Source organism: Onychomys torridus, chromosome 1 (assembly GCF_903995425.1).
Source record: "Onychomys torridus chromosome 1, mOncTor1.1, whole genome shotgun sequence".
Lineage (NCBI taxonomy): Eukaryota > Metazoa > Chordata > Mammalia > Rodentia > Cricetidae > Onychomys > Onychomys torridus.
The window spans coordinates 59,617,270-59,644,600 of NC_050443.1; the positions used below are offsets into that span (position 1 = coordinate 59,617,270).

General features: G+C 50.0%; 1 protein-coding gene and 1 long non-coding RNA gene across 2 annotated transcripts; both read left to right on the forward strand.

The window, feature by feature from the left end:
* The first annotated feature begins 320 nt into the window (after window positions 1–320).
* Window positions 321–23,081, forward strand: LOC118571446 (basic proline-rich protein-like). The gene is made up of 4 exons (XM_036170497.1): window positions 321–498; window positions 632–1,310; window positions 21,185–21,807; window positions 22,828–23,081. Exons 1-3 carry the CDS (start codon window positions 321–323, stop codon window positions 21,276–21,278), a joined length of 951 nt encoding a protein of 316 aa, XP_036026390.1. The 3' UTR covers window positions 21,279–21,807; window positions 22,828–23,081.
* Window positions 23,082–23,202: 121 nt separating this feature from the next.
* LOC118583998 lies at window positions 23,203–26,059 on the forward strand. Its single transcript, XR_004944989.1, has 2 exons — window positions 23,203–24,518; window positions 25,832–26,059. It is a non-coding gene; the product is annotated as an uncharacterized LOC118583998 (long non-coding RNA).
* The last annotated feature ends 1,272 nt before the right edge of the window (window positions 26,060–27,331 follow it).

Consider the following 27,331-nt stretch of genomic DNA (forward strand, 5'->3'; position numbering starts at 1 on the left):
AGGCCCTTGTACCCCAGACAATAATTAACACTTTCTTGCTCCCAGTGCAGCTCTAAGTGCTTGCGCAGCCCCAAATTACATTTAATCCTCAGGCGTTGGTGTGCATAGCTGGGCACCTTCCATCCTTAGCCCCATCTAAGCTACAGAGAGGATTAGAACCAAGAAGCTGTTCACCGTGGCCGGTGGCCGGCGTGAGTGTGAGCGCTGCTGAGATGTGAAGATGTCTGCAGTGGAATGCCTGTCTGACCAGGCGCTTGCTTACCCACTGCCTCCCTAAAAGCTTGGTGGCTGGCCAGCCTGAGTTGACCCCAAGATGCTAAATGAAAAACCCTCTCGCCGGCTCACATCAGCCCGAACCACCGAGTAGTTTGAGCCCAAACCATCGACTACCAGGCGGCACTCCCCGGGACGCCCCGATCCTGCGGCCAGAACTGCAGGCTGGAGCCCCAGGGCACCGGGAGGAGCCAAGATCCCGGGCTAGGAGGAGAAGACTAGGAGGCGGGCGGCACAAAGAGCTTTTTATTCAAATTTGTTTAGAGTTTCGCAAATTTGCATGAAAAATGTGTGAGAAAAGCCAGCTCCGGTGACCTCATCCGCACCTGCCATTAACGTTCAATTAGCGGCTGAATAGGGCCTGCCGACGCGACGTGCAGAGAATCTTGCCTGCCCCGCGCAGCGCGGCGGCGGGCCGGGCGCGGGATCGGGAGGAGGGGCGCGGCGGGGAGCAAGGCTCCGCCTGGGGCTGGGGGTCCCGACACCCGAGGCCTCAGCACCCTCAGTCTCAAGGGAGCCCGGAACCCCAGGGCCCTGGAGCGCCGGGCGATTTGGAGCGAGACTGGGCCCTGGAGATCAGGGCTCCCCAGGGTCCCAGCGGAGAGCAGGCTCTCCAGGCCTCCCGGACCGAAGGTGGCTGGCGAGTCCTGTCCCGACTCAGACAAGCTTCCTCGCCACCTTCCGGACAAAGTGTCAAGTACAAGTTCAAGTTCAGGGGCAGGCCCCCGGAGGAAGGAGGGTGGGGGGGAGCCATCCCCAGCTGCCTTTGTTCTCCGGGATAAGCGCTCCCACGTCCCCCTCCCGGGCGGGGCCCGACAGATACCCCCGCCCCGCCCCCCCTCGCCGCGCCCCGCAGCAGCCGCTTCCTCCCGCCCGCGCGATGTCTGTGCCGGGGTCCCAGCGACCCTGCTCAGGGCCACCGAAGGGTCTGGGGGCTCGGGGCGGGGGGATGTGCGCGGTCCGAGCCCGTGGGAGCCTCCCCAGCCCCGCAGTCCCAGCAGCAAACTGAGCTTGGACGGACGGATGCCCGCGAGGAGGTAAGGACCCTTGGCGGGGTTGGTCTGCACACCCCTGTGCCCCGCCCCACTCCGGGCCGGACCGACCTAGACCAGTAGCGTAATCAACTGCGCGCTGCCAAACCTCCAGGTTGGGCCTCACGGGGGCGCGCTGCCGCTCCAGACCTTCGAGGGTGCCAGACTTGGGGGGGGAGGGATGGGTACTGGGTCAGGGGCGCCTTGCGGAGGCTGGGAGAGAACATTGACTGGCCTCTTTCCCAAGGGCAGCTGATTCACCATCTTTCTTGCGCAACACTCTCCTGGCCTCCACGGCTGCATCTCTTTGGCTCCGTGCACCTCAGATTTTAGCAGGGAGGGAGGGTACCAGAGTTAAAGGATATCTCCTCAGACTCAAATCCCCCTGGGAAGGAGGACCGAGGTGTGCTTGCGGCTTAGCTAATAGAGGAATCACTCTTAGCTAATAGAGCAGTGCACACTCCTTCCTCTCTCCGAGACACCTTATTGAAAGTTCTGTGACAAACGCCGGTTGCTGCTGTGGGCCGAGGTGGGCTGAAACCCAGTGTCAATGCTGTGAACTTTATTCTGCCTCTAACACCTCCTTCGGTTCCTGCATGCCCGGTTCTGCAACTTTCCAAGTTAGAGGTTACCCTTTCCACCCCGCCCTCTTCTGAAAGGACACGGAGGCCTGCGTCAGAGCCGCCTTTCACTCTCCTCTTCTGGATTGGACGTCGTTTATGCGACACTGCTTTACATACTGTCCCAACATTCATGATAGTCGGTTTCTGAATCCACAGTAAGTTAGACGTGGGGAATCAGAAGTGTGTGCTCCCCACCCCAACCGCCAAGCTGCTTCCCGTGTGTTCCTTCCTTTTCTTCGTTTGGGGGGTGGTCTCCTCCCTGGTTTCTCATTTGTGGGACACTGCCTGGCCAAACGTTGACGAGTTTCTGCTTGTTCAGGATGTTTGTTCAGACTTTCTCTCTCTCTCTCTCTCTCTCTCTCTCTCTCTCTCTCCATCTTCAGCTGTACTGTCAATATTTATCAATACGTGAAATGGTTTATGGATAGATGAATTTTAAAAACGATACAGCATCCATTTAAACAGCTTTCAGTTCGCATTTGTTTTGGTTTTAATATCCACTTCACCGTCAGAAGCTCTCAGCTCCTCCATCCTTCTGTTCCATAACTTTGGGGGTCTCATCCGCAAGCAGCGACCATGGAAAGAGAGGATAAAGGCTCTCCCAGGGGTTCTATTAAAAAGAAAGGGAAAACATTCAGTGGGGAAAAAATTGCTTTACAGTATCTTGTGAAAGAAGTAGCAGAAGAGAGCCCCTTCAACACCATCCAGCTCTTCACTCCATCTGACTGAGTGTGGGGTGGCCTGGAAGAGCTAGGACCCTCTGACAAAGCCTTAGTGTGCCCCAAAAGTGGAGATCAGCTCCACCAGACCTGTCACCAACAGCTCTGTGTGTTGTTGGATACACACACACACACACACACACACACACACACACACACATATATATATATATCCTGGAAATCACTATGTAGATCAGGCTAGCCTCAGACATCTACGTGGCTCTGCTTCCCAAGGGCTGGTACTAAAGGTGTGTGCGACTGTGCCCAACTTAGTCATGGGTACCAACGTGCTCATGAGAGAGGAGTCTGGGAAGAAATTTCTATTCCTTAAAAAGAAAAGAAATCAAAATAGCTTTATATATATTTATTTATCCGATGAATATGGGTATTTTGCCTGCCAGCACATCTGCACATCACGTGAGTGCCTGGTGCCCTCAAAAACCAGAAAGGACATCAGATCCTCTGGAAGTGGAGTTTCAGACTTACAGATGGAACTGAGCTGCCATGTGAGTGTGGGAATCAAACCTGGATCTTTTGAAAAAGCAGCCAATGCTTTTAACCATTGAGTTATCTCTCTAGTCCCCTAAATGACTTTTCTTGGTTTGAAAAAAAAAAAAAATCTATGGAGGCAGTTCTAGACTCTTTCTCTTCCTCAGGGGAAACTTGGGACTAGAGGTCTTATCCACCTGATTCTCCCTAGGGAATCGTGACGTCTTAGATGAACCTCTCTTTTCCCTCCAACACCCCCCCCATTCATAAGTGGGTAAATAAGGACACACTAGGCAGCCACAGTTTGCAAAGAGTGGCATAAATTGAAGGCATTGACGGTGATGTTATTATTTGTATATATCTAATCCTGAAGTTCTCTCAATTAAAGGACATGGATCTTGTTCTTAGCCCCCTTGGAAGAAGAGAAAAAGGAGGACTGGAGACTTTACCATTTGCCTCACAACTAGGAAGAGGTGCAGGTGGTTTAGACGTATGCAGCCAAGATTCTGACTTGCCCTTAAAGCCTCTCTCTGAATCCTCATTTGGCTCCTCATTCTTTACAAACCTGTCACTTGGGTCAAATCTCTATTTCTTCATCTGTAAAATGGGCTTGCTGATGGGTCTCATGGACTTGCAGTGAGGGTGATGCTGTTTGACTGGGTACCCGAGACATTTTCAATGAACCCATGGGTGGCAGACAGTGTTGTGAATACCAATCATCTCTAATAGTTGGTACTGTAATTTCCTTCCCACTCCAAAACACAAGAAGAATTTGACCCTCTGGGTTGGTCTCTCGGTGCTTGAAAAAAGCAACGGGGAGATGAGCTGAGTCTAGAAAATGACACTACCCACAGCCAAGAAAGACTCACTGATCCACAGGGTCCTAAACACAGACACGTAGAAAGCTCTGCTCTCTAAAAGGGTTGGAGGAGTGGACATTGGGGGGGGGGGGAGTCCCTATGGATAACTGAGAGACTTCCAGACCAAGATGGGTAGATCTGAAGCATGTTCTTATTTTCTCTCCTAGTCATAGATTGGTTAACCATCACCTCTGGATAGAAAATAAGACTAGATCCTGCTACCAAAACAGACCCTGTCACTGGGCTGGCTACCTCTGCCACCTTTTGAAAAATTAATGTTTATTTATCCAGGGTTTGTCTTGTGCCAGTCAGTGTTTTAGGCGTTGGGGATGAGGCCGAGAACAAAACAGATACACCCTTGCCCTTGTGGAGCTGGTGTGTGTGTGTGTGTGTGTGTGTGTGTGTGTGTGTGTGTGTGTTATACAACAGAAGAGAGAACATTGGGATAGCTATGTGAGCTACAGGTCTACTACCTGCCTTTGAGTGGGATCCTCCCTGGTGAGATGGGTCAGTTGGGATTCTCTCTCCTTTACTCATCCTTGTGAGCAGAGGACACACAGCCACCTCTGCCTGTGGTGGTTAGTCAGGAGACTAACGGGACTCCTCTAACAGGCAATAAGTAAAGGCCACTGGGAAACTGGATCAGTGGTAGAGGCACTTACCCAGTGCATGTGAGGTCCTTGGTTCCATCCCCAGTAGGAGCCACAACAAACAAGATTCCAACTAAGGCAGAGAACCATTTGACTCGGCGTGTTTGGCCAGTCCCCAAGCAGCAGTACAAGAATAGAAATAATGACATTCTGTGGTAGAGACCAAGAGGACTGGGAAGGGTGGAGCTGTGTTCAGAGGTCTCAGGAAATTACATTAATAGCTAAGCCGGGTCACGTGTATCAGCCCATTTGTGATCATGATGCCAATACTGTTATTAATCTGTATTAGTAACATCAAAGCACCAAGACGAAATAAAGTGGCCCAGAGTCATAGTGGGAACATCTGAGTCAGATGTGAATCCCAGGTAGCCTGGTTCGGAGGCTTACATACCAAACACATGATCTTACTGCTTATCTGGGGACTGGGGACCAGGGTTTCTCCCCAGCTGAAATCTACCTGCTAGAAGGTCCTAAGAATTCTGGAGATTTCCTTCTGCTACTTTCTGTCACAAGTTTCTGAACTTGTCTGTCTGTCTGTCTGTTGTTTGTTTGGAGGTAGAGACTCACTCTTTAGCCCAGGCTGTTCTCCAACTTGTAGCAATCCTCCTGCCTCAGCTTCCCAGATGCTGGGATTACACACCTAGCAACCCTCCTACTTCTTTAGAGATGCCAGGAGCCTTCTTTTGCAACTCTCCGTCTCTTGGTGGATAAGGAAACTGAGTCTTGGAAAGGACTTGCCTGAAGTCATTGTCAAACTGGGCACCTGCACTCAATCTTGGTCTTGGCAGAACTCAGCAGGTGCCAGCCAGTCTGGAACTGAGTGCAAAGGCCTCAGAGGGAAGAGCTGCTGCCTGGACTAGAGACTGTTCCCGGCTCAGCTGCCCACACTGCTGGGCACCTTGGTGCCAGTAGAGCAAAAAAGATGATCCAGATGGTCTTCAAGGGCTTCAGAGGACCTGAGGCGAAATGTGCTCAGAGAGCCAGAACCCTCTGGAAAATGTCCTCTCTTTGGAAGGAGGAAAGAATGTCAAGACCAATCTGAATTTGAAGTCAAAATGCCAGGAAGAATGTTGTATGTCTCTCCATGCCTGGGGAGCCTCACTTTCTATCCATTCTCTGAACTTCCATTTCTCGTTGGTTGAAGGAAGACAAAGACACCTCCCTGAGCCTGGAGGGTGCCACAGAGAGGGTGTGTAGGCGAGGAGGGTGAAGGTGCTCTACCTAGGGGAAGGTGGATGGGGGACCCTGCTTACTCCACATCGATTCAATAATTTTGAAAAATTGAGTTCTAGACCAGAGACTCCATCACAAATCCAGAAACAAGATGGAAAATGGCACAGAGGGTACAGGATGGGGAAGGAGGAGGCAGAGATGTACTTCCTCTGAGTTCCTGTAGGCAGGATCCACCTCACCCTACTCCAACCTAGGGACTTGCTGCAGTGAGGAGGGAGCTGGGGTGGGGGCCTGCACTTTCTGGTTAGAACTCTATTGTAATGATTTCCACTGGTTGTTAAGCTGGATGCGAGTTTTCCGGATTTTCCTGGCGGACATAGAGGCTGTATCACCAGCTAACGGAAACATACAGTGTTAGTGATAGGCTGTATCACCAACTAACCGAAACACACAGTATTGGCGTTACAGCCAGAGTAAAGAATTTTGTTCCACTCCAGTCACCCCCAAATCCAGACCCAACTCTTCTTGGGTGAAAGATTTCTGCTTCTGTTGACTCTGAGGTCAAAGTTAAGAGCACCAGGTCTGATCCAAAGAAACATTTTTGTGTCCTGCTTTTGCATGGCAACTCGAAAGGCCTGCCTAACTCAGTAGACTGAGGGAGACACTTCAGCCCCTGCAGCAACTGACCTTGGTAAATGAGGCTTTGCTGGAAGCCAAGGATGCCCACCCAGGCCCTAAGGTAGTCTGCCCCAAAGTGTATTAGCCCGAAACTCTCCTAGAAAAAAAAAAACTTAGTAGAGGACTGGCCGGTCAACTGGAGGGGGGACGGGGACGGGGACCACAACCAGCCATCTCTCTTTCCCTAAGAATATTATTATATTGCTATGGTTTGTTTAAAATCCTAATGTGAAAGAAATCACTCAGGGTGGTGGTACCAACAAGCCCTCCTCCTGAACGCAGATATGATTAGTCTTGGAAGCAGCCAGGTAGTGGTGGCACACGCTTTTAATCCCAGCCCTCGGGAGGCAGAAGCAGGCAGATCTCTGAATTCGAGGCCAGCCTGATCTACAGAGTGAGTTCCAGAACCACCAGGGCTACACAGAGAAACTCTGTCTCAGACCAAAACAAGTCTTGAAAGCAAAAAAAATATATAAACGACTTCACATGCTTCTTTGGTCTACCTCTCACGGTTCCAATCTCTCATTGCCTGCCTGAATCTGAGGCTCCAAGTAGGGGCCAGCAGTCACTTTGCGACTGGGATCCGGCAGAGCCTGTCAGTGCGTCTGTAGGACTTGATTTGCTTTCTGCGCTGAGCGGTGCAGGGTTAGTGTCCTTTAGACTAGGAACTTCAGAGGAATCTCGAGTTCCTCCGTCTCAAAACATTTACTCAAGGTTGTCGGGCCAGAAAGCTATTCTTGGCCAAGCAGCTAAGCGCAGTGCCCGCTGCATCTGGACCTCTAGTGGTTCTGGCCCGTCTGGCAGTACTGTTATCCTTCATCCTACTGTCTCTTCTGGCGTTTCCAGAATTAACTCACCCTGGAACTCTAACTCAGGCCCTAACAGGAGTCTTGAAGAGAAGCGTTTCCTTTCTTGCAAGCCTTCTTTTTTAAGCATGGTGGCTAGCTCGCCTCGCCGGCCTGTCCTGCCCAAAGCTGATGGCTGTGCAATTAAGGCCCTTGGACCCTAATTCCGACCTTCCTTCCTACTGTTCTTCTCTATGTCTCTGCCATGGCATTCACAATCAGGATATCGGATTTGCCTAAGAATCAGGTTTATCGTATCTTTATAATTTATTCTAACCTGGAGGTTCCAGAAAAGTCTCTAATGGATGTCAATATGTACAGTGTGTCTCAGAAGGGAGAGCTGTCGGGTTATTCGCCATGGGAAATGTAAAACTGGCCTGCTGGTGGGTAACGTCAGTTCCCTGCCCCTCGTTTGCTATCATCCTGAAAGAATTTTCTCCTCAAGGGGAACCCAGCTTGTTTGAAACCCATTTCTCCTGTCTGATTCTGTAGACTGGAGATTAGTTATCTTAGCAGGCTTTTCGAAACGATTTAAAACAACAACAACAGAGAGCAATCCAGACAGGCCCCAGGAGGACGCACACCACTGGTGTCCCCGACCTCGGGACATCATGAACACGCAGCACCTTAGCAGCCTGGGGTTTGCCCCACACAGATTGCCCGGCCGGGCACCGGAGCTGTCCGCGGCGGCTGGTCTGCGTCCCGTCCCGTCCAGTCCCGAGGCTAAGCACAGGAGAGCTTGCGCTCTGCGCCCGCCCGGGTCGGCTCCCGCCAAGCTCGCTCTGCCGCCGAAGTGAGGCCGCGCTGAAGCCAGTGGTACTTAGGGATTCCGCCGCCGCGGCCAGGGCAAGACAGGGTTTGTCCCACGCCCTTGGCGCCAGCAAACTGGAGAATGAGACAGACCCCAATTTTCTCCCTTTGGAGTTGAAACAAAACCTGAAAGCCCGAGCTGGTCCGCACCGCCAGAGGTGGCGCCTCAGCGGCGGGTGCCTGAACGGTTCCCAGGCCGGGGTTCCACGTCCCGTCCTAGTTGTCCAGTTAGTTAGCTGGTTAGCCAATAGTTAACTCCCAGGCGACATTTATGTAAACGCAAGGCCAGATCCCACGAGCCTCTGCGGCCTCCAGCCCGAAAGCTGCTCGGCTGGGCTCCCAGAGGAGGGTCGGAGGGAAATTCCTGGTAATTAGAGGGGAGGTTTTCCCGGGGCGCCCCTCTGTGATGTGGCCTTGGCTCCAGAAGAGAAACAAAGGGCTAAGGTGCCTGCGCTCGGCGCGCCCTCCGGGCCCGCGCGCCCCGCATCCCGCCCCCTCTCCGCGCCGCGGCGGCCGCCGGGCTTTGTGCGCTGGGGCCGCGCGCCGAGCTGCACCTGCCCGGCTTTAAGTACCTTGGCTAGGCAGCGCGGGCGGCTGTTCTAATCGCCATCTCCAAAGTACCTGCTCATGAATAAACACCAGCCCCATTTGTCAGGTACTTAGCGCTCATTGTGAAAGGGAAATTGGTCCTTTTCTGAAAGTGTCTATCCTCAACCCATCTGCACAGTCCTGGTTGCAGAATTTCCCCCACCCTTCACACACACACACACACACACACACACACACACACACACACACACACACACCACGAGGCTCCTCCAAGCTAAAATAAACTCGCTTTTCTTCCGGTAAGTGCGTGATTGAGCCGCGACAATAGGCCGAGAGGAGGAGGCCGCTGGGTCAATAGCCTGCGTCTCTCTCTCTCCCATTGATAGGAAAAGTCAGCACCGCTCTGCGTTTGCCACAGGGGCTTTGCAAGTCGTACTTGCATAAACCTGCAGACACGCTGCCCAATGGGTTCCCCGGACACTGGGCAAAATACCGGAAGCAGAGGTCCGAGACGTCCAATAAATATTCCTACCAACTTTGGTGCCTCACTGTACTGTCATACTCCCCCACTTTCCCCGCTCGGGCGTCATATTTTGATCTGGGTTTTAAGTCTTGAGCATTTGTGACGGGGAATATAAGAATCTGGATAACACAAGTTGCAAACACCCAGGCCAGTTGCGAGGGATGGGGTGGAGTGGCGCTTCCAAGAACCCGGCTGCACCGAAAAAGTAAGCTTGCCTTCGCAACCAAGGGTTCAGAATGCACAGAGGTGGGAGGGGGTAGCCTGCCCTGCCAATACATTCCTACTTGCCTGCCAGGGGGCATAAAAGCTGAAGCTAACAGCTATGCACTTTAGGTTCACACGAAGGCGGGAGAGTAAGCCGCAAGTAGCCGGTTGGCATCCTGGGGGTGCGCCTCTTTTCCACCTATCCATTCTCGCCGAAGACGGCTGGGCTTTCCGTGTGCGTGGCGCCTGTTCCCAGGACTTTTCCCGGGGTGGAATTCGTCCAGACGCACAGCGATTTTCCAGACCTGGGGACAACCACGAGCAGCTCTGAAAATGAAAGTGTTTGCTAAGGCTAAGGGGAGATTTCTCCAAATGAGTGTGTGTGTGTGGGGGGGGGGGAAGTCGCTTTGTCTTCCTTCAGCTCTCCTGATTTCGTTCAGTGTTTACAAACACCAGCCCAGAGCTAAGCCCAGCTCTGACACCCGGCCTTCGCATGGTTCATGGAGGTGGTCGCCGGGATTCCGGGATCTGAATGCTCTGGATGTTCAGATATGCAAGACTTGAGTGCAAATCCTGGGGTCCCTCTCCTTTGCACACCCAGTTTCCAGACCCTTGCCAAGCATTAGGAAGGAGTTTAGGGCTTCTGAGTTCTGTGAGCGGTAAGCCGACCTAGTGGGGGTGGGACTCTGACCGTGAACTACCGAACTGCATGCCTAGACCAGGTGAGGGAGGAGACTGCTGAAGGCACCTCCAGGTAACCCCGAGAACCATGGCTGTCCTGGAGTCCTTGGCTAGTCCCAAACTTCCACCCGAGTGCAGAGACCAGACTTTCTAGATCCTCTCCAGTCCTGGCATATCAGAAACTCAACTCAAACACAGCCATTTACTTGAGGAATATTCTAGAAGATGACAAGCTCTTGGTTCTCTTTGTCATTAGCAGGTAGTAGTTGATAAGTTGAGGATGCATTGGAGTGAGGGCGGACACAGAAGGGATACATGATTTTAGAAGACAGGCTTAAAAGTAGGAATAGCTTAAAAAAAAAAAAAAAGAACCTCTCTGGTGTCCACCCCAGGGGTTCAGGATCTGAACCCCACAGGACCCTTTAATTTGGAGAAGACCCTTGTAGAGGACTCCGGAATCCAAATTAGTTGACCTTATGAGTTAGTGTTGGAATGTCTTATGGCGAGTGTGTGTACTTCTTTACAAATCTATGGGTTTGGGGAGGCTGATTGTTGCAGGAACTGAGTGGTTCCCCTTGGGGCAACAGATCATAGCAGGAGCTGCTCCCTCCAGTGCTCAGGTTTTCACTGTCTGGGTCAAACCTTTGGTGCACATCCCACATGGAACCAGGCCCACTCCTCCCAAAGGCTGGGGTGGGGGGTTGGGATGGAGCCGAGTCCAGTGGGAACAGAGCAGTGCATGGCTTCAGACTTGGTGCCTCCACCTGCTGGGGCGGTCGCTGGGTCAGAGGCCTGGAGCAGCTGCTGGGGAACAGGACACACGTGGAGACGCTTCTTCTTGGACTCAGGACACACAGGAAAGGCCTGGAGCAGATGTCTCTCCCTGTGCTCAAAGCACTACCCTCCTTAGATCTCTACAACACAGCCTCTCCTTCCCAATTCCCACTGCCCCTATCTTGGGCCCTGGCCTGTTATAGCCTCAGTGAGGGCCAAGAAGGAATCATGGGGGTTGCAGAGGCTGTCTCATGCTGCCGGGGAGGGGGAAGCAATTGTGGCCCCCAAACATGGTAATGGCATGTGGTGCTGGTACTTAACCTCTAAACGGGTTTGAAAAGGAACCTGTTGTCCCATGTTATCTCCTTCTGAAAACTCCTTGATTCCCTGAAAGGATTCAGCCTACATATGGCGAATTTCATCTTGGGGCCGTTTGCCCCTGCTCTTGGCGACATGCTGCGCACACAGCACTCACTGCGGCTGGGGATATTAGGCGGGGAAGGATCTTCACCTGTGGTGCAGGGCGATGCCCTCATTCACTACAACAGACCTAGCCACCAGAGAGAACTAACTGGCTGTGGTCTCCCTAGACCCTGGTTCATCACCCAAGGGCAGGCTTCGGCAAGCTTCTGAGCCCTGCCCTTCTCGGTCTGTGGTGGGTGAGAAATAGGGTCTTGCTCTTGCTAGGGCTTTTCACGCGCTTTCTTAGGCTGCCTGGAGTGTCTTGGAGATCAGCAGCCAGGGCCGACTCCGGGTGCTCATACTCCACACAACCTCGGCAGTAATGCCTTCTACACAAGTTCACCCACTAGCAATCTGTGTGGGATGGAGGAGGCAGGGTGTTTTCTAGAACCCTTACAGACAAGGGGCTGCAGTTCCGTGCTCCCCAACGGTTTAGTTTCGTGGTCTTGGTTCCACGCTGGCTGTGCAGCTTCCTAGCTCGCCTCAAAGTGGAGCGGAGAACACAGATGCATAGATTTCACTGTTTGGACTCCAGGGTCAGGTCCGCAGCTGCGCGTGCTCAAGCGGCCTCCTCCAGAACCGTCTATTACAGGCCCGCCGGCAGAGGGCGCCCTGGGAGAGGAAAGGAGCGGGTTTGAATGCTTTTCCTGGGTCCCTGGCGCCACACTGTGGGGCTGGATGATTCACAGCCACACCTGTCATCACTGTATACCAAACTGGCAGTCCCTTGGACAAAGCTACCGAAGCAGGCCTGAAGGTGGGTGGGAAGGAGGCGTCCCCACCTACGGCAGGAAGGATGCGGGCTACTGCTTCACAGAAGATCTTTTTATAACCACGTGAACACTGAAGGGAGTCATTGTTGGGCGCACTGTGGAGATGTGTGCGTGCCAGCAGTGTGTGCATGTGTTCACATTGAGTGTGCAGAAGCAGGGAGAGGCAGAAGGTTTAGTCCCTGAGATGGCTCTTAATTCTTCTGTGCTGGTCGAATTTGTCTAGAACATTTAGTTCAAGTAATCTCTCCTCTTTGGTGGTGGGGGTGGAGGGCAGGGTTTCACTAAGTAACCCAGGTAGGTCTTGAACTCCTGATTTTCCTGCCTCAACCTCCCTAGGGCTGAGGTTGCAGGTATGTACTCCACAACCAACTTGAGCATTCCCTTAAATGGCAGGAAATTGAGGCCCAGAGAGTGGGACAGATTTATCCAAGGTACAGTGTTGACTCAGCTCAGGCTGGCAAAGAGCCACCTCTCAGCTGTCACTGGAGCACCAATATCCTCTACTGTTAAACAATGAAACTGTACCAGGTCCATGCTTCTGGGTCACAGTTGAAGGTGTGTGTGTGTGTGTGTGTGTGTGTGTGTGTGTGTGCATGCCACCCCACCCCACACCCCCACACTGCTCATGTCTGGGAGGTAGCATATCCCCACTTGAGAAGAAATGTGCCTTATGCCTGAATGTCTATAAAGGACTCTGGGTACCTTATTTGGTGGCTAACACCTGTAATACTACTACTCTAGAAACTGAAGAAGGAGAATTGTGAATTTAAGGCCAGCCTGGACTACATAGTGAGTTCCAGGCTGACCTGGGCTATATGCTGAGACCCTATCAAAAGTAAAGAGGGAAGGAGAAAAATGTGTGTGTGTGTGTGTGTGTGTGTGTGTGTGTGTGTGTGTGTTGCGTTTGCTTATGGGAGGATACATGTGTCTGTTTATGTATGAAGATGTATTTGTGCCTATGAAAGTGTGCATTTGTGGAGTGTTGTGTGTAAAGGTGGTAGAATAATAAAGGGATATGTGTGTCTGGGTAGTGTGTTCATGTGTAAAGGGATGGCTGTGACTTGGGAATAACCACTTCTTCAGACAGTGGGTGTGACACATTTCCACACCTGGTCCTCTACTGCCCATTGACCCCTACTCTCTATTTTCCCTGCTCCTTTAGATGAGCCCTGGAGCACTCATCCCTGAGCCCCAAGGAGAGGGTGGGAGGGTCGTGGGGTGCTGGCTCCAGGGTGTGGCTGTGTCCCAAAGCCCAGCAGGCTCCAAGGGTTGCAATTAGGCAAAGCTTCTGGTCTGCAGAAGGAGGAGGAGGATTATGGCAAATTCATTTCTGTTTTCCAGCCCAGTAAGCCTGCAGCATGTCCCTGATGTTAGCATGAGAATGAGCCAGGGCTCTGTGAGCCCCTCCCCACCGACCTGCTGACCCCTGTCCCCCCACGTGAATAGCAGGACTCACGGCCTGGACAGCCTCTCGAACCAGTGCTTGCAAAACCACGGCTCCTACTCAGGGTAATTTAATATATTTTAAGCCCCTGGCGGCTTTATTTTCCCTCCTTTTTGAGTTTGTTTTAGGCATTCAGAGCTCTCACCCCGTCATTAGACAGCCTTATTTGACGGCTGGAAGGAGCTGCTATGAGACCACAGCCCTTTGTGTCCCCCACATAAGCCGGGCTTCCCCGTAATTAGAATGGTATTCCCAGCCATTGAGGCCTTTCATGAGGCGGAACAAAAACTCTCGAGATGAATATCCCCCAACTCTCAGCCCCCTGGATGGCAAAGGGACTGCGAGTTAAAGGGACTCCTTGGGGAAGGTAGTCTGTGACCAGGGACATCTGAGATCCTGCCAGGAGCAGAAAGTTAGAGGCCACAGGGAGTGGGCTCCAGACAAAGGTTCATCAGGGTTTTCCCCAGGTGCTTTGCCAGCCCCAGGATCTGCTTGGCTCAGCCTTTGTGGCAGAGGACCCGTATATACTCATGGGATTGTGGGTATAATAGTAAGCAAGAGTGTACATGTAACTATACAGCCATTTGGATCTCACTTAGAAATGGCTGTACATTTAAACACACAAATATACATATCATACACAGTTACTTTCACAAATAATTTAGGATTATATTGTAAATAACATGCATGTGCATGCATATATGGACACATGCATGCTTAGAACAGGACCACACTGTCACAAACCAGGTTGGAAAAGAGTAATAAATGTACATATATGTCACATGCACTGTCCTCCAGACATAGAACCAAATTACAATGTGTCTTGTCTGTGCACACACACACACACACACACACACACACACACACACACACACAGGCAAACCATCCTGAGGGGAGTGTTGCTTATAAACACACATGCATGTGCATGCATACACACACACACACACACACACACACACACACACACACACTCACAAACATACTCACATATGCACACCCAGATCTTCTGTGGCAATGGGCATTAACCAGTTCATGTGCTCTGAACTAATTCCATCCTTTCCTCCCAAGGATACAGACTTACTTCTGGCTTCCTTCCTAAACCTATAGTTAGACTGTGTTTAACTAGATTGACATGCGCATAGGTCTGTGGATTTGTGGACATTCTCTGTTCATACTGACACAGGAAAATGCTGTGGACCCAAATGCTGTTACTTTTCTAGGGTAAGCCTCATGATTGACATTCAAGAATACCGGAAAAAAAAAATACAGGTGGGTTGGGTTCTTCTCTGGACCTCAGATCTCCCATGCCTTTGGGAAGAGGAAACCTCTTTTTGGGGGAAGCTTCTACTGGGTTAGGCTTTAAGAGTAAACGGCAGGCATGAGGCTGTCTGGCCAGTCAGTAACTTTTCCAGAGGAGAAGCTCAGAGGGTACTCTTTATTCTGGCAAACCCAGGTTTCTAAGTGGCCCCCAGGAGAAGCAGTTCCAGAGAGGAGCAATAAATGCCCCATTTCTGTGAGGATTTAAAAAAAAGAAGATGGAGTGATCACAAGGCACAGATGCTGTGGAGGGCATGTGATCAATGAATGCAGCTTCTAATCTGTGTCAGATTCTGTGCACAGGGCTTGGCATACGGCGGTGAGTAATGCACACTATTAATATACAGTTATGATATAAGGTACCAAGAACGGCTGGGGCCAGGAGAAAAGTCATATAATGCATGTCTAGCTTCCATACTGGAATGGTAGCACAAGAGCCTGGAGTGGCCCTTTCAATATCCTGTGTTCTGCTCATAAGTGTGGTGCCTTGGAAGTTCCCATGTGACAGAAATAGTGAATCAACTGTTCTTCCAGCTTCTCTCCACTCTAAGACTTTATGTGTACAGCCATGGCTTTCTCACAGGGGACCCACAACATAGCACTTTTGGCCCAAGCCAGAGCTATATGCAGGACCACAGTGGGGGCAGCCTGCTAGGGTCCCCAAGACCAATGATGAGGCTGATGACCCTGTTTCAGTAGAAAGCATCGAAGAGAAGTGAGTCAGTTCTCAAATGCAGCCAATGGCATGTTTATTTTTAATTTTAGTTTTGAACTATGTTGTAGATGTAACCGTCTTGTTAAATAAGAAACACAGAGCCAGTTGCAGAGTTAAAAACCAAGAGGTCAGAGCAATAGCTGAGAGCCTTACCCTTCACTGCTTCTGCTGTCTTTCCTCTCCTCAAGAGACCTACTTCTGTGTGTGTTTTCTTTTTATAGACCATCTGTTCTGCTTTCTCATTGGTTGTAAACCCAGCCACATGACCTCCTTGTCACTGCCTGTGTGTACAGACCTTCAGGTCTTTTGTGGTTGGTATTGAGATTAAAGGCGTGTATCACCATGCTGGCTGTATCCTTGAACACACAGAGATCTGCCTAGCTCTGCCTCCCAAGTGCTGGGATTAAAGGAGTACACCACCACCGCCCAGCTTCTGCTATGGCTTGCTCTGACCCCAAGGCAACTTTATTAATATACAAATAAAATCACATTTTACAAATATAGTATCGTGTGTGTGTGTGTGTGTGTGTGTGTGTGTGTGTGTGTGTGTGTGTGTGTGTGTGTGTGTGTGTGTGTGTGTGTGAATGCAGCTGCCAAGCTGCAGAATGCAGAGGTCAGGAGAGCCTGTCAGATCCCCTGGATCTGGAATTACAGGTGGTCTCGAGACACTGGACAGATCCTCAATAAGAGTACTATGCACTTTTAACCACTGAGCCTCCTCTCCATCTTCCATTTGCAAGTTTTTTAAACCTTATCTTCCTGAGAAATGTGGGTGACCCTTATCACGTTATAACTGCTGGTGGTACAAATGATCACTGACCCCCAGCATCTCTACTTGAACAAAACACTCCTCCATTCTCTTTGTAGAAAGAATTTACAAATGATTGTTAAGGGGCATTTGGAAGTAACTTCTAATAGGTTCTCTACTATTTTAAAAATTTTATCTATTTTTAGTGCATTGATGTCTTGCCTGCATGTATGTCTGTATGAGGGTATTGGATCCCCTAGAAATGGAGTTGCAGACAGCTGTGAGTTGCCATGTGGGTGCTGGAAATTGAACCTGGGTCCTCTGGAAGAGCGGCCAGTGCTCTTATCCTCTGAGCCATCTCTCCAGCCCTGTGGTTTTTACTTATTTAATTTAATGTAATGCTTATATAGCCCTGGTTGACCTAAAACTTGCTGTGTAGACCAGGCTTCTCTCAAACTTGCAAGCCGTTCTCCTGCAGCAATGCCCAGCTCTTGTTTGTGTGTTTATTTATTTATTTTGAGACAGGGTTTCTCTATGTAGCCCTGGCTGTCCTAGAACTCACTCTGTAGACCAGGGTGGCCTCGAACTCACAGAGATCTGCCTGACTCTGTCTCCTGAGTGCTGGGATTAAAGGTGTGCACCACCACTTCCTGGCTTCTTCTTCTTCTTCTTCTTCTTCTTCTTCTTCTTCTTCTTCTTCTTCTTCTTCTTCTTCTTCTTCTTCTTCTTCTTCTTCTCCTCCTCCTCCTCCTCCTCCTCCTCCTCCTCCTCCTCCTTCTTTTTTTTTTTTTTTTTTTGTCGCAATGTTCCTTGCTATAATATAGGGATTGGGGCCTTGGCTCTGGGAATTACCTGGATTTAAAACATTTCCTAGTTTTATGTGACCCTGGGTACTGATTTTTAGGGCCTGGATATCTTCAGTTTTAAAGTGGGGATGATAACAGTTCCACCCCAGTGTGATGGTTGTGAGGGTTAAATGTGCTGATATCCAGAGTCCATCCATGTCTCATACACAGCAAGTGCTCAATTAGTGTTAGCCATGGTGCTAAATACTAGAGTTCTCAGTGAGTATGTATTGGGTACATCAGAGCACCTTTTCATTTTAGCCTTTAAATTCAGGATAAGGTTGTGTGAAAATAAGATCTTGGCATCCTCTCATGAGTTACTTGGTCAGAGTCCGGGATTGGGTAGGGGAGAAAATTATAGGCAGAGAGTCCCTTGAAGTTAAAACATGATTTTAGGGATGGGGCATAACTCTGCTGTAGAGCACCTGAGTGATGTGTGATGATCTGGGTCATATTACTAGAATATAAGAGATGATGATGATGATGATGATGATGATGATGATGATAAGGAAGAAGAAAGAGAAAGAAAAAAGTAAGGGAGGAAGGAAGGGAGAGAGAGGGAGAGAGGGAGGGAGAAGAGAGGAGGCGGGGGAGAAACAAGCTTTCTGCATTGGCTCAGGTTGTTACCGCCGGAGTCAGCAGGGGGAGCCCAAGGCACCGGAGCACTCAGGAGCCAGGGAGGGACCCAGAAAATTACACATGACCCACCACCTACTGTGTGCAGTGTATCTGAAGGAAGGCAGGGAAGTTGGAGGCTCCAGTGACAAAGTGAGGTGCCCTAGGATAACTGCAAAAGCCAGACTTCCCTAGCTCGAGGGCCCTTTCCCTGCAGCGCCGCCTGGCTTTGGGTGCTGCAGAAGTCTAGGCAGCTGCAAGCTCAAAGCTGAAGACAGTCCCCAGGCCACCCTGTGGAGTTGGTGATGACCTGCACTTAGCGGAGGGCACAGTCTCTTTGTAGTGCCCCAGTGTAGGCTCAGAGCAGGCACCCACTGCTACTCCTTACAGCTGGAGGCGCGGCACAACTGTCCCCACGTGCAGCAGCGTGGAGGTGAAGACCACACCCAGTCTCCCACCCTTACACACCCTTGCACAGTCCCAACTCTAGCAATAGCAGAGCTGCCTTGTGGGATGTGGCCTTGACGGTGAGTGTCATTCCGGATTCTACTTTTTGCCACGCCAGATTTTCTTGTCCACTACCTTGAGCTGGCAGGTGGAGAGTGGAAAGACAAGCTAATCCAGGACCCTGGTATGTATATCTGCTAAAATGAGGGCAGCTATATGTGCACGTAATAGTTGTTTTCACAGACATTTTTAAATACTGGAGTCCCTGACAGTCCACCATTTCAGCTAATTAAAAATCAGTTGCCTCCTGGTTTCTAAAAATGCCAGAATTAGAAAGATGTGGAAGGGCAAAGACGGCAGACTTTTTTTTTTTTTTTTTTCCTGGCTCCAGAGCAGACAGGCATGCCCCAGGCAGGGTGTGGTCTGGCGTCTGCATCTGGGAAGGAGACAGTCCAAAGGGGCTCCTTTGCTTGGTTCCCCATGAGCACAGGTGCAGGGGTCACCGAATACAGGGTCTCCTGCTATAACACCGTGGAAACCCTCCCCAGACCTCGTCCCTCTCAATGCCCCTTCTCCAACTTCTGTCCAGCAGGATCCAGAGCCTGGCTCCTGCCCTCTCAGATGCTCAGGTATATGTGGGTTCGAGTCCCCACGCTCCGCATTTCCAGCTGGGTTATTTAACACCTTCTACACATTGAGCCAAAATACCAGCCAGTTGGAAGATGCAGACTCCTTGTGGAAGGCTGTCTGGACACCATGGTGGAAGTATTGCTGGAATTTTCTTTTATTTAATCCTCCCTCACCAGGGAAGTCTCATTCTTCTGGTGCTTGGGTGAAGAAGCCAATGTCTGGAAGAAGGGGGGTAGGGGATGGGCATTATTTATTAATTAATTTGTTTGTTTGTTTGTTTTTGAGCTGAGGATCGAACCCAGGGCCTTGAGCTTGCTAGGCAAGTGCTCTATCACTGAGCTAAATCCTCAACCCGGGGATGGACATTCTTGTCCCTGGGGCAGTGAGTAAAAGTCTTTGGTAGTTCCCTAGGCCTCTTTAGAATTAGTTTCTGAGACCAGCCAGGCATGGTTGTACGAAGCTGTAAACCCCAGCACTTGTAAAAGCGGAGACAGGAGTTTCAGGCCAGTCTGGCCTATGTATGGTAACAACAACAGCAGCAGTTCCCAGGGGTGACAAGGAGCATCTATGGTGACTGGCTGAAGGCTGAGGTCCCTCACCAGGGGTCTTGGTTTAGGGAAATGGAGAAAAGTAGGACAGTTGACTTCCAGGCCTCACTTTTCCCAGTTGTAAAGTGGGATTGCCTATTTTTCAGATGAAAACTTGTTTTTCTGCTGGCACAGTGGTTGCACCTGAACCTGCTGCTGTTCCAGCCAGTAACCACAGCTCCTCCGTTACTGGCCGACTTCTCAGGCGGTGACTCGGCAGGATCCACCTCCTGCCACTGCCACCAAAGGTTTCTAACTAAATCTTTATCATTCTATTTATCAATAAGACTCGGGAGTCAGAGACTGGAGTGAAAACCTGCTAGCTCGGAGAGGTTGAGGAGCAATCAGCTACCCCGCCTTCTCAGAGCATGTTCTTCCACTCCACCAAACCAAAAAAGACCTCCACACTCAAAGTCCCTCCCTCCTGCTTCCTGTGCATCTCTCTATCCATCTTCCCAACTTCCTCTGACTCCCTATGATTACTTTCTGTCAACTAGTTGCTGGCTCCACCTCCTGACCCAAGAATGATTTTATTAATTAATGCAAATGCAAACTCAGGGCTCACAGTGTGGTTGAACAGCTCACAAGAAATGGTTGCTTGGAGCTCAGCAGAAGTCAGAGGGTCCAGAAAGTTTCTGAGAAATAGCTTACCTGGGGGTTGGAAAAAAGATTCTTCTAGTCATCTTCTTGGGTAAACTGTCCCCAAGAGAGCTCTGGAATCAGTGGCTCATTTCTGGTTCCCTCCTGGGAGGGACTTGGTTGTCCCCTATTTCAAAAGTAGAGAAACTAAGATTGAAATCATCAAAGTGAAAAGTATCTTCACTGAGTGATGGAGGTAAGAGAGAAAGTTTCATCAGAGGTCCGCCGGCTTCACAGTCACACTAAGAAACCTTGACCTGGGCACAGCCTCATTTGTGTATTCACCCACTGTCCCTTAAGGGTAGGGTAGTTCCAAAGTGGGGACCTGATCCATTTCAGGGACTTCTGAGGACCAAGTCAGTGAGTACCAGCATCCAGCCCAGTGCAGAAAGCACCAGGGATATGCAGAGGATGTCCAGTCAGTGTGCTGGCCCAGGGAGTCAGTCAGTGTGCTGGCCAGGGAGTCAGTCAGTGTGCTGGCCAGGGAGTCAGTCAGTGTGCTGGCCAGGGAGTCAGTATGCTGGCCAGGGAGTCAGTGTGCTGGCCAGGGAGTCAGCCAGTGTGCTGGCCAGGGAGTCAGTGTGCTGGCCAGGGAGTCAGTGTGCTGGCTAGGGAGTCAGTGTGCTGGCCAAGGAGTCAGTCAGTGTGCTGGCCAGGGAGTCAGTGTGCTGGCCAGGGAGTCAGTCAGTGTGCTGGCCAGGGAGTCAGTGTGCTGGCCAGGGAGTCAGCCAGTGTGCTGGCCAGGGAGTCAGTGTGCTGGCCAGGGAGTCAGTGTGCTGGCTAGAGAGTCAGTGTGCTGACTAGGGAATCAGTGTGCTGGCCAGGGAGTCAGTGTACTGGCCAGGGAGTCAGTCAGTGTGCTAGCCAGGGAGTCAATCAGTGTGCTGGCCAGGGAGTCAGTGTGCTGGCCAGGGAGTCAGTGTGCTGGCCAGGGAGTTATGTGTGAACCTGGACATTGGCAGAGAACTCTTGGTTTGCAGCAGGCTTAGCACTGTGGCACAAGGAGGGTTCCTAGAGGTGACTTCAGGGGAATGGCTAAGGCTGGGGGTCTCACCCTTGCCCCCTTTTCTCTCTCCACAGGGAAGCTGAGAGACTGGAGATCTGGAAGTCATTTCTGAGCATGAAATCTGGAAACCCTTCAGGTCTTAAAACCTTGTTCTCAGCATCTCGATAGAGAAGGTTCCAGAGAAGAACCTAAGTGGGCTCTTCAGTTCCAGGGAGCCCCAGTGGCACCATCCAAACTTGGAAAGGGAATCATGTTGATCACCAGAGAGAGAATCTCATCAGAACTAGGCTGCGTGCAGGGGAGGCCACGTGCAAAGAGGCCCCTGGATGGAGTCCCACAGAGGCACCACTGCCCTGGAGGGAGGGTGTGGCCACAGGTGTGTGGGTCAACGAGACTGCCCTGTTCTCTGGAAGATCTGCTGCACAGAGCTGCAGGGCAGAAAGCCCTGTGGTTAGACCCGGCCAAGTACTCTTTCACCTGTCCCTTCCCACATCCCGATGAAGAGTTGGCTTCGTGTTTAGTTCTCCAGCCTTGGGAGTGAAAAAATCTAGTTCAGAGGCCTTAACCGTGTGCCCTCCCAGATCCCACCACATCCCGGATTCCCAAGGTGGGGAGCTTGTGTGGGTTCCCAGAGGCCTTTAGAGGCAGCGCGCGGTGGTTTTCTTCGCTTTAGAAGGCAGCAAACGGGTTTTCAAAGGTGAGATATTCCCAGAAGGAGGATGCCAAGGCTCATCCCCCAGGACGCCCTGCTCTTGGACGTAGAAAGCTTTGTTAGTCGTGTTCACAGAACTCTGCTGGCCTAGCAGGTGGAGAGCTGTTCTTTTAGTGGTGCTGAAAGTCAGGCCAGCACTTCCTGGTCGCCTACAGGGGGTCTGTGGCTCAGCTACCGCCCTCCTTCCTGCTTAGAGACACAGCTAAATGATTCACTATAGTCTGGCAACAAATCCCGGCAGCCACCTAGTGGATCTCACTGCTTCCAGCTGCTCCTTCCAACCTTTCCTCACTCAGCACTCAGAGAGATCTTCCTCCTCCCTCTCTTTATTGATTTTAATTTAAAAAAATTATTTATTTTTAGCTGGGCGGTGGTGGTGCACCCCTTAAATTCCAGCACTCAGGAGGCAGAGCCAGGGGGATCTCTGTGAGTTTGAGGCCAGCCTGGTCTACAGAGTGAGATCCAGGACAGGCACAAAGCTACACAGAGAAACCCTGTCTCGAAAAACAAACAAACAAAAAAATCACTTATTTTTATCTTTTGGATTTTTTTTTCTTCCTGAAACAGAGTTTCTCTATGTAGTCCTGGCTGTCCTGGAACTCCCTCTGTAGACCAAGCTGGCCTTGAACTCAGAGATCTGCCTGCCTAGGCCTCCTGAGTGCTGAGATTAAAGGCATGCACCACCATGCCTGGATGTTTAATTTTTTATATATACACACACACACACACACACACATACATACACATATACATTACACACACATATATATCTATATCTATATATCTATCTCTATCTCTATCTATCTATCTATCTATCTGTATGTATATATATATATATATATATCTTGCATGTATGTCTAGTGCACAAGGAGACCAGAAGAGGGCATTGAAGCCTCTGGAACTGGAATTACAGATGGTTGTGAGCCACCATGTACGTGTTAGGACTCAAACCCCTCTTTTTCTGGAAGATCAGCCAGTACCCTTAACCACTGAACATCTCTCCAGCCCCTCTGCTTTGTTTTAGACATGATCTCATGTAACACAGGCCGAGACTGGCCTTGAGCTCCTGATTCTACTGCCTCTACCTTCCAATAGCTGGGATTACAGGAGAGCCATGCTTTGCTCAATGTGTGTGATCACGCTTGTCCCCTCTCCAGATGCACAAGCCAGGTAAGCACTGTACCGCTGAGCCACGCCATCAGCACTAGAATATTTCCTTCTTCCCCAATAGCCTCTTCTTCTCCCCCTCCCTCCCTCCCTCCCTCCCCCCTCCTTCCCTCCCTCTCTCCCTCCCTTCCTTCCTCCCTTTCTCCCTTTCTCCCTCTCTCTCTCTCTTCTTTCTTTCTTTCTTTCTTTCTTTCTTTCTTTCCTTCTTTCTTTTCTCTTTTCCTTTCTTTGAGACCATGTCTCAGTTTGTAGTCCAGGTACTTCCTGTGCAGTCTGAGATAACTTAGAATCTACAGTCCCTTTGCCTGTGCCTTACACATGTTTGGCTTACAGGTATGAGTCACCATGCACAACTAGAGTGGCCTTTACAAGGGGCACCTAAAATCCATCTATAGTCTTCATATCATTTACAATAAAACAAAATCTTAGCTGCAGTCAATAGACTCCTTCTTTCTATCAATATCTGGTGCCTGCCTCCTCTCACCTGTCAGGATGGAGCCACTGCTGAGCTCTGGCTCCATTCTGGTATATTGTGAAGGGAGAGCCATTAAGATTTGACAAGGAAGCTAGGTGGTGGTGGCAGCGGCAGCGGCGGCGGTGGCAACATGCGCCTTTAATCCCAGCACTTGGGAGGTAGCGGCAGGCGGCTCTTGCAGTTCAAGCCAGGTCTATAGAGAGAATCCTAGGAAGCCTGATCTATGCAGAGCAACCCTGTCTTGAAGAGCAAACACAAAGATCTGCCAAGGGATTGGGGGAGGATCAGGAGAGGAACTGTGGAGTCAAGGTTGTCTGTGGTGGTATTTCTTATCTAGACCTCAGTATCATCTTGCTTCCAGAACCACATCATGGTGAAGACGACAGGGAGACTCTGGTAGCCATGATACTGCCGCTCAGGTCTTTGCCCACCCCACTGGCATGCTTTACACTCCCTGTTTCAAATGAGGAAACATGTCACAGATGTGAAGTGAGTGACCCAAGGTCGCACAGCTGGAAAGTCACCACTCCAGCTCCAAAGAAACATGTGAGCCCACGGACTTCATCTCCAGCAGAGGCATTATGGTGTTGATCCTGGAACCTGACTGCCTGGGTGTAACCTCAACTCTGCCAGCTACTGACTTGCTCTGGGCCTGTGTTTCCTTATCAGGAAAAGGTGATGAGTTACAACAATGTGTCCACCCTGGCTAACATCGTTGTGAAGACTGAAGGAGATAATGTGTATGATGGACTTGGCATTGTGAAGCTGTTATCACTACTGTTCCCACTGCTCTAGGTCTGAGCTCCTCCCCTGGCCATGGCGGGCAAGTCCAGAGGGTGGAGAGAAAAACCAGGCTGAGAATTTCTTGCCTCATCATCCTCAATGTGCAGGAGCAGAGAGGGCAGAGGACAGAGGAGGGGCCGCGTGACTGCCTGGGCTGCTGAGCAATTTACTGGAGAAGCTCATTTGGCAACTCTGATTCCAAGTTAATTAAAGATGGCCACCGGGGGTCATTGCCATGGTGACAATTAGGCCAGAAAGAAGCCTCATTAAGGTGCGGTTTTAACTAGGCCAGTCATTTTTAACCTAAGATCTCTGGGAAAGGGAACCAGCGTGCTTCCCTTCTCTCCTCCTTGTTCAGATCCATTTCCAGACAGTTCTGGATGAGCAAAGAGGCAGGGGATGGGTCCTGGGCTGAGTCCCTCTGAGTCCCAGCAGGGCAACAGGTTTCTCTGTGACACTCATCCTGTCTCTCCAAGGAGGCTGGTGGACAGAGGGTCATGAGGCCAGAGCAGGCAGAGAGGAAGGGGATTTTGTTCAGAGTAGTACAGGAGTCTTTTCCCATAATTATCACCCAAATCTGCTTCCCAAACTGAGAGGGGTGGAGGGTGCAGCGGGTGATAATGGGGGGGGGGGCACACGAAGCGTATTTCTCCTGTGTTGAATTGAGAAGCAGTAGAAACTTAAAGCCTGTTTCAGTTCACAGCACTGGGATGTGTTTGAGCCAGGCATGGTGACACACCACCTTGCATCTCAGTACTGAGACGGGAAGATAGCAACATCCAGGCCAGCCTCAGCTACAAAGTGACACCCCATTTCATGGGGGTGCAGTGGGGTTGGGGAGAGCAAGACTGTTGAGATGGCTCAGCTGTTAACTTGTTGCTCTTGCAGCAGACCTGCCTGAGCCTAGTAGTCCCCAAGCCCTCGTGGCAGCTTGCAATATCCATAACTCCAGTTCCAGGGACCTGATGCCATTCTGCTGAGCTCTATGGGCACCAGACATGCTCACAGTGCATTTACATACATGAAGGTGAAATTTTCATACACACGAAATAAAAATAAGTTAATTAAAAAAAATCAAGGGGCCACACACGCCTTTAATCCCAGTGCTCGGGAGGCAGAGCCAGGCAGATCTCTGTGAGTTTGATGCTAGCCTGGTCTACAGAGTGAAATCCAGGACAGGCACCAAAACTACACTGAGAAACCCTGTCTTGAAAAAAAAATTCAAGGGGCTGGGACTGGAGGTATGACTCAGTGCTTAAGAACACTAACTGCTCTTCCAGAGGACCTGGGTTCAATTCCTAACACCCCCATGGCAGGTAGCAACTGTCTGTAACTCCAAGATTTAACACCCTCACACAGACATACATGCAGACAAAACACCAAAGCACATAAAATAAAAATAAATAAATTATTAAAGCTAAATGAAGTGGAGAGTAACTAAGAAAGACACTTGGCTTTGACCTTTGGCTTCTACATGCGTGTGTTCAATGTGCACTTGAAGGTGTACATGAATTCACCCAAGAACACATGCACATGCATGCAGCACATACAAAGAAATAAAATGTATTTTTCTTCTCTTCGTAGAAATATAAATGCACCAATGAAAATGAGAAGTCCCAGGAAGTCACAAAAAGAGGCTGTCCCCTGCTGTACCCCACCTCAGACATAATGTCTGTTGACATTTTCCATGTGATAAGTTAAGCACAGGCTACAGGATTCAAAGAAAGGGGGGCATGGACTTCGGGGTTTGTGCCCTTTTCTACTGTTTGTATTTTATCAGAAAAAAATGTCAAATAAACTGCAGTGAAAATACCAACTAATGCAACATTCCTCTTTGTATGGAGATGTATCACACACTCTTCTCTGCAAAAATAGGGGTTGCATTGTACCTACGATTTTGAAACCTGAGTTTATCACGTCAAGATAACGAGGTGTCTTGAATGCTTTTTCAGGATGCTTCAACTTATTTTTTTAAGCACATCGCAAACTATTCAAACTGCAAAGGCAAAAATCAGACAAACAAGTTTGCTATCTGAGCCTCCCTGTCTTTTGTTCCCCTCTACAGAGGCAGCCTTGAAGGTCCATTTCTTTTCCTACTTCCTTCCCTCCTTCTAGCCCAAGCTGGCCTTGAACCCAACAAATAGCTGAAGATGGCCATGAACTTCTGATCCACCTACCTCCACCTCCAGAGTGCTGATATTTCACATGTGCTCTACTATGCCTGGTTTTGTGCTATGTAAGAGGCCCGGAATTTCTTGTGCTCACAGAGAAGCACTAGGGAAACCAGGAATGTCAAACACACAGGGTAGTCTCTCAAAAGGGAGAGACGTACAATCCGTTTTCAGCCAGGAAGGCTGGGAGCAGAAGTGGTTAATAGCCTTTAACACTCTTGTGGCTGAAAGAGACCACACTGGACCCCCTCCACACCCTTATCTTAAGCTTATTTTCTCAGTGAACCTATAGAACCCATCTTTATGGAAGATGTCACATGTCTCTTGTACTTTACAAAGAGTTTTGATGTAGTCATGTCATAAGTTTTTTTGTGCACAAGAGATTGGGTTAATTATAACCAGAAAACTTTTCCCAAATTGTGCTGTGCTTAAATATGCCTAAAATAAACTACTTAGTGTCAGACTCTTGAAGTTTGAACCAGCACCGGGTTCCTGATCATATTGAACCGAACTGCCTTCTTGTCTCTCATGAGTCATCACTCTACTGGCTGTAGTGTTAACAGAGACCCCTATAGTGCCATGTGATGGGTCAAACTCAGGGCTTTTGTACATGCTGGGCAAGCACGCTACCAAATGAGATACATCCTCGGGTCTTTAATGCCCATTTCTCTTGCATTGATTTAGACATGTTCTATGTGGGTACAGGCACACCTATTTTCTCATCTATCTATTTAGTATACAGTTCACCCTGCTCTGTATTTGAAGTTTCCCATGGCATGTATTGGAGTTGGCTTCATATCAGTGTGTATAGAGCTGACTTGTTTTTTTCTCTACTACCTGTCAGTCTGCAGAAGCTGGGAGTCTAGGGTATGAAGAAGAGGTGACTCCAGCCGTGTTGTCGTTGTGTCCAGTA

Coding starts and splice junctions, on each gene's coding strand:
- LOC118571446 (XM_036170497.1), top strand. CDS start 321: ATGAAAAACCCTCTCGCCGGCTCACATCAGCCCGAACCACCGAGTAGT. Junction 499..631: donor TAGGAGGAGAAGACTAGGAG/GCGGGCGGCACA, acceptor GCGGCTGAATAG/GGCCTGCCGACGCGACGTGC. Junction 1,311..21,184: donor GGACGGATGCCCGCGAGGAG/GTAAGGACCCTT, acceptor CTCTCTCCACAG/GGAAGCTGAGAGACTGGAGA.